Source organism: Octodon degus, unplaced genomic scaffold (genome assembly GCF_000260255.1).
Source record: "Octodon degus isolate 3935 unplaced genomic scaffold, OctDeg1.0 scaffold00158, whole genome shotgun sequence".
NCBI lineage: Eukaryota > Metazoa > Chordata > Mammalia > Rodentia > Octodontidae > Octodon > Octodon degus.
This window is the reverse complement of record NW_004524734.1, coordinates 3,768,459-3,774,489: the sequence shown is the minus strand read 5'-3', so window position 1 is coordinate 3,774,489 and position 6,031 is coordinate 3,768,459. Positions and strand designations below refer to the sequence as shown.

Here is a 6,031-nt window from a genome sequence, read left to right as displayed (position 1 = left end):
AGAGAGAGAGAGAGAGAGAGAGAGAGAGAGAGAGAGAGAGAGAGAGAGAGACTAGAAGACACCTGAAAAAGAAAAGAAATCTCTAGGGCCAAGGAGATGGCTCAGTAGGATAAGCACTTGTCTGGCAAGTGCAAGGGTCTGAGTTCAATCCTCAGTTCCACCAAAAAAAAAAAAGAAAGAAAGAAAGAAAGAAAGAAAGGGCCTGAATTTAATCCCCAGTTCCAGAAAAAAAAAGAGAAAAAGAAATCTCCAGAAAAACAAATCTAGTAACATCTGTATGCAGTATAACTGAATTCCTTACAAAGCAAAAGATTGCATGACCTCTCTTGATACTGGTGTCTAGGTCCCTTGGAGTCCTGAAATCTCTCCTCATTGGTTTTTTGTTTTTTGTTTTTTTTTAATGAACTGAAAGTTAGGCCTAGCTTTTGGTTCTAGTAAGCACCTATTGCAATAGCAAATTGTTGACATGAAGGTGTTAAATCAGAGCATTTCTCCCAGAGGTAGGTGTTACAGGTGATAGGAGAGACCTCATAAAAGGAAGAGAAAGGAGTGGAGAGGCACAGCTGGTCAACTCCAGCTACATTCCAACCCTCAGAGGAACACTTCATTACCACAGATTTTTGAAGATACAGTCTGCTTTAGAATGACCTCAAATTCTCAACTCTTGGTCAAGATTGCTAAACCAAACTTTTTGTGTGTAGGGATCTGCATTTTAAAAAGCTTGCCCACAGCTCTTATTCCCAGTAAAAGTGGAGAATTCTGTGAAAGGTCCATGTTAGCTCGTCTGTTTAGCTAATGTTCACCACTCTTCCCCAAAGGAAGTCCTTACAATGTGAAAAGAGTAAAAGTTCCACTCAACTCAATATTTACTAAACTCCAAGTTTTGTGCTAAGCAATAACTCAGGAGGTAGCAATTACACAAATTTTTCAGATGAAGAGACAGAGACTGAGAGATCAAATAATGACTAAGGTTGATCAAGGAGAAAACCTTTGAATTCAAAATCAGAGCCTTCCCTTCTAAGTTAGTGGTTTTCAGCCTTGAATGGAAAGAGCCTCTGAAGGCCTGGAAGGTTGGTTCAGACAATGCCAGGCCTAATTCAGTGGGTCTCAGGCGGGGCCTGAGGATTCACACACATAAAAGTTCCAAATGATGTTGCTGCTTTGAACCCAAGGACCACCACTTTTTTTAAAAAAAAAAAATATTTATTTATTTACTTATTTATTTAGTGTGTGGCCAGCTCAGCCCACCAGGGGGCGGGCGGGCCAGCATGTGGTGCTGGGGGATTGAACCGAGGTCTCTGTGCTTTGCTTGAGCTTAGCTTGTTCTAAGTAGGTGCTTTAGACCACTGAGCCATCTCACCAGCCCAAGGACCACCACTTTGAGAACCACTGTTGTAAACTACTGAATCTCTCACTGTTCTTTTGTGTAAACCTAGAGAACATGAGACCAGTTTTGTTCCAACAGCCATATCTATGTTCAGCCATGCTGAGCGTGAGGGCAGACACCAAATGAATTAAGTGACTGCCTACAATGACTCTTAAGTTGACCCAATTGTTAGCTTGAAGGTGCACACACAACTCCACAGAATGGAAGATCCTTGAACTCACCTATTAGAGGGACATTTTCAGAGGCTGGCATAATCTCTGCTACCATTAGCTGAAAAACGGTCATGGCCAACAGGATGGTCACTCCCAGGGAGACCTTCTCCCCAGAGGCTGCTGGGAGATAAAAACTTAAGGGAGCTAGGAAAGATATGAGGACACAAGGGATGAGGAGGTTGACGATGTAGAATGAAGACCTCCGCTTTAGAAGGAGAGTAAAGGTGACATCCGGGTAAGGCTCGGAGCAACAGCCATAGGAGATCACGTTCTTCACTGCAGGCATGCCATGGACCTCCCATTCCACATCCTCAATGAAGTCGGAGAGATCGCCACTGTCCAGGGCATTGAATATGTCCACCTGATTGCCATTGTAGGTCCAGGAACCAAAGGTCAGGTTGCACTGCTGGTTATCAAAGGGAAAGTACGTGACATCCACCACACAGGAACTTTTAGTGATGGCTGGTGCATCCCACGTGATGAGCCCATCATAGCGCAAGACCACGTTGGTGTTCACAGGCTCTGAAGACTCATCATCAGCCCTGGAGGTCAGAGTCAGACAGTGATGGCTGCTGGTTAGAAAAACTCACCAAATTCCTCATTCCACAGAGCTCACTGCCCTGAGCCCATCGTGTCAGTGTCTTGAGCAATGTGCCACAGTTCTCCCTGTCACTCTAGCATGAGTGCTTGGAAGCACCTCTCCCTCACCCCAGCTTCTATAGGGACTCAGGGCCAGGTCCTCCCTCCTTATTCCTCTAAAGTGACTGCTCAGGTTCCTCCAGTCGAATGCCACTCCCTTGGTCAGCTCTAATGACTGGAACATCTAGACACAAGGTAAACTTGCTGACACAAAAACCTGCTCACCTGATTTTGTCCACTTACATAATCAGATTGTTAAACATAACCGTTTATTGCTGTTGTAAGAGTTGGACAGGTGTATTTGGAACACTGGGAAAGCACAGAGGAAAAATAGCCATTCATATGTAAGCCATTTTTGCAAAAAAAAAAAAAAAAGTCATTCTCTAAGCATTTGGTAGGGATAATCACTGTTTCTTGCTTGGGGGAAATATGGAAGAACCCCCTAGTCACTCAGAGTGGAGGACCGTGGGCTCGGGCTGTGAGTCAAGAGCTCCTGAGCTGAGTACAGAGGGAGGCAAAGTCCAGGCTTCCAGCCCCAGTGCTGCTTCCTTTAGGGAAATCCATGGCTTCTAGCAGACTTCACCTGGGGGAGCCCCTGAAGGTCACCATTTATGTCATTCTGAGTCTCAGAGGAATCTGTCCCAACTCACAGAAACTTCAGTTCCAGAATAAAAACTGAGAGGATCTCCCTGAACTACAAGTAGAGAAACAGAGCTCAAATTGTGACAGAGAGCTCCTCAAAGTGCAGCCTAGAACCAGCAGGACCTCTCCCACTTGGAGCCTGTAGAGATGACCTGTTGGATCTGAATCTGTGTGGGGTTTTTGTTGCTGTTGTTTGTTTTTTGCGGAACTGGGGATTGAACTCAGGCCCTTGTGCTTGCCAGGGAAGTGCTTATTCTACTGAGCCATCTCCCTGGCCCCTGAATCTGTGTTATTATTATTATTATTGTTGTTGTTGTTGTTGTTGTTGTTGTTGTTTTATTTAATTACATTATTATCTTTTTCTCAGTCCTGCACTACAACAAATTATACAGCTTGGAGAAATTGCAGAGGTCAGCGCATCCAGAATGCAATCAATGAGCCCTGCCCTGAGAAAACCACCTTTATGATCATGGTATCTCCCCTGCCAGGTACGTATGTATGTATCTGTGCTTTAACAAGAACCCTAGGTGATCAGCGTGTACTTCGCAGCTCAGGAAGCATGAGCCTTACCCATCCACCTACACAAGGCCTCTTGCTCCATGAGAGGCAAAGGGCCAGCCAGCGTCCTGGTGGTCCCATTCAGCCTCCAGCACCCCCAGAGACCAAACTCCAGGGGCCAGCCCTGGACAGCCCATTCCCATTTAATTTTAGTAGGATAATCATTACTGCTGCATGACCTTGGACTGTGAGCACCATGCTTGTGGACAGAATGGTAGCCCCAGGAAAGCTGTATTTTAAAGTGCTTATCTGCCAGCATCACAGAACGTGACTCTATTCTAGAAGAGGGTCACTGTAGGTGTGATTAGTCGAGGCGGAGTCATGCTGGAGTCAGGAGCACCTAAGCTGGTACTGATGTTCTCCTCGAACAACAGGGGACTGCACACAGGACTGACTCCCTGACAGAGGACAGTAGGTGAAGATATGGGGTGATGCTTCGAACAATTACAGGAACACTAGAAACTAGAAGAGAGACAGAGCACAGGTTCTACCTCCTCATAACCGTCAGAAGAGATGGTCTCCTTTGAGCTTTAAGCTTTTGTGACCTATTATTTTATCATCTGAGTTTTCATGAGCATTATTTCAGGGCCTGGAAACATGGATTAATACCTATCTTCATGCAGTTTTACACATTTTTTTCCTTAGGTTTAAATTTTATTAAATCAGCAGCTTCTTCCCAGGAAGTCTTGGGCTGGGGAGATAGCTTAGTGGTCCAAGCACCAGCTTGAGCACCCTCGTTCAAACCACAGTCCTGCATGCCGTGCTGGCCTGGAACCCCAGGTGTGGGAGGCTGAAGCAGGAGGATCACTATAAGTCTGAGCTGCTTAGTGAGACCCTATACCAAATAAATTTTTAAAATTAAAAAAAAAAGAAAAAACAAGGGAAGTCTTGGCGATGGGGTGTACTCACTTGTTGTACAGGACAATGTCCGGCCTCCACACCAGGTCGCTGGGAATCCTGATGGAGTCCAGCCCGTCATACTGTTCTCGATCCCAAGTGAGGTAGGCATCATGCCAGATCTGGCGGATCCACAGGTAGGCGGTCAGAATCTGGTTCCTTTCATCCTGCACAGTGAACCAGACCCTTGAATGAGGAAGTTAGGAAACCTTCCACTTACAGGCGAGAAGCCCCTCGAATCTCATAACTTTGTATAATTAAACATGTACACCCATCAAATAAGACATACCAACTTAAAATACCTTAAATTGGGATTAAACTCATACAACATAAATACTACCATTTTAACATTTTGGAAGCGGACAGTGTCAGTGGTTTCTTTTTTTTTTTTTTTTATTTATTTTTTTATGTGTGTGTGTGTGTGTGTGTGTGTGTGTGTGTGTGTGGCCAGCTCAGCCCACCAGGGGGCGGGACTGACTGGCATGTGGTGCTGGGGGATTGAACCGTGGTCCCTGTGCTTTGCTAAGCTTGTTCCAAGTAGGTGCTTTAGACCACTGAGCCATCTCACCAGCCCCAGTGGTTTCTAATGTATTCACAACATTAAGCAACCATCATCACCACTATGTAATTCAAGAACATCTTCATTGCCAGGCTATGTTTTCTATCTCGGTGTTCCCTTTATAAGTCTCATGAGATTCTAGGTGGGCCCCTCGGAAGAAGATTGGGTTATAGGGGCTCACAGCTGACTCGCTATTAGGAGACGGGGCCTGGTCCAAAGAACGGATCCCCTGCAGGGGGCCCAAGGGTCACATCTCCCTTCCTAGCTGCTCCCCGGATTCTGCTTCCTGGCTGCCAGAGCATGGCAGCTCCTCTTTCACCTTGCCCTCTGCGGCGCAGCTCTGCCCTGGAGCTGGCTGACCACAGAGGGTAACCGTGAGCCAATACAAACCTCTCCTCCCTTCAGTCTTCGGAGTTGAGTATTGCATCTCAGTGACAAAGAAAGTGACCACAACAGCCCCCAAAAGAAATTCCTCACCATTAATGAGTCACTGACTCTCGTTCTTCTTCCTCCTCTGGCAACCACTACCCTGCTTTCTGTCTCAATGCATTTACCTTTTTGGGACGTTTCATAAAAATGGAACCATACAATATGTAACACCACCTTGCCTTAGAGTACTTAAGACTGTTTCAGTGTACCATCAGAACTGCAGGTCACAGTAACATTAGTGAACATTCTGTAACACATAGTGTGATTAGTTCTGTAGAAAGCATCCTTCCCTGGAGTCCTTTTGCCCACCAGCTCGTACACAGAGCTGTACAAGCTGGTTCAAGGTGTTCCCACTCTGTGACTCACCATATCCTTAATCTGAGACAGTGTGATCTGCAGTGTGACATTTAGGACTTTATCCGTGTCTTCCACTGGACGAAGAGCATTGGAATAATCCTCAAAGAGGTCGTTAAACAAGTTCTGGGCGTATTTTCCATTTGCCGTTTCTACAGCTACTCAAAAAGAGAGACCCAGATCAACTTTCGGAGGGCTATGTGCATTTCAAGCAAAGAACACCAGGCTGAGGTCAAGAATAGGGGACAGCCCTGCTGGACCAGGTCAGCAAGAGTCTGGCAGATGCACAAACTCTTCCATGCACTTAGATCAGCTCTCTTATTTTTTCTGGTCCACCCCACTTCCCACCAAAAA

General features: G+C 45.8%; 1 protein-coding gene and 1 pseudogene across 1 annotated transcript in view; both read right to left on the bottom strand.

Annotated features, from left to right (window-relative positions):
- The window catches only part of Chrna9 (cholinergic receptor nicotinic alpha 9 subunit), a 13,657-nt gene extending 7,826 nt beyond the window's left edge, over nt 1–5,831 (bottom strand). The window contains exons 1-3 of the mRNA XM_012517249.1: nt 5,690–5,831; nt 4,348–4,502; nt 1,609–2,141 (exon numbers count right to left, since the gene is read on the bottom strand). Coding sequence (XP_012372703.1) covers nt 1,609–2,141; nt 4,348–4,502; nt 5,690–5,692 — 691 coding nt within the window. The 5' untranslated portion in view covers nt 5,693–5,831. The remainder of the gene's footprint in view (nt 1–1,608; nt 2,142–4,347; nt 4,503–5,689) is intronic.
- LOC111813017 lies at nt 3,243–3,376 on the bottom strand (annotated as a pseudogene).
- Nucleotides 5,832–6,031: the final 200 nt, after the last annotated feature.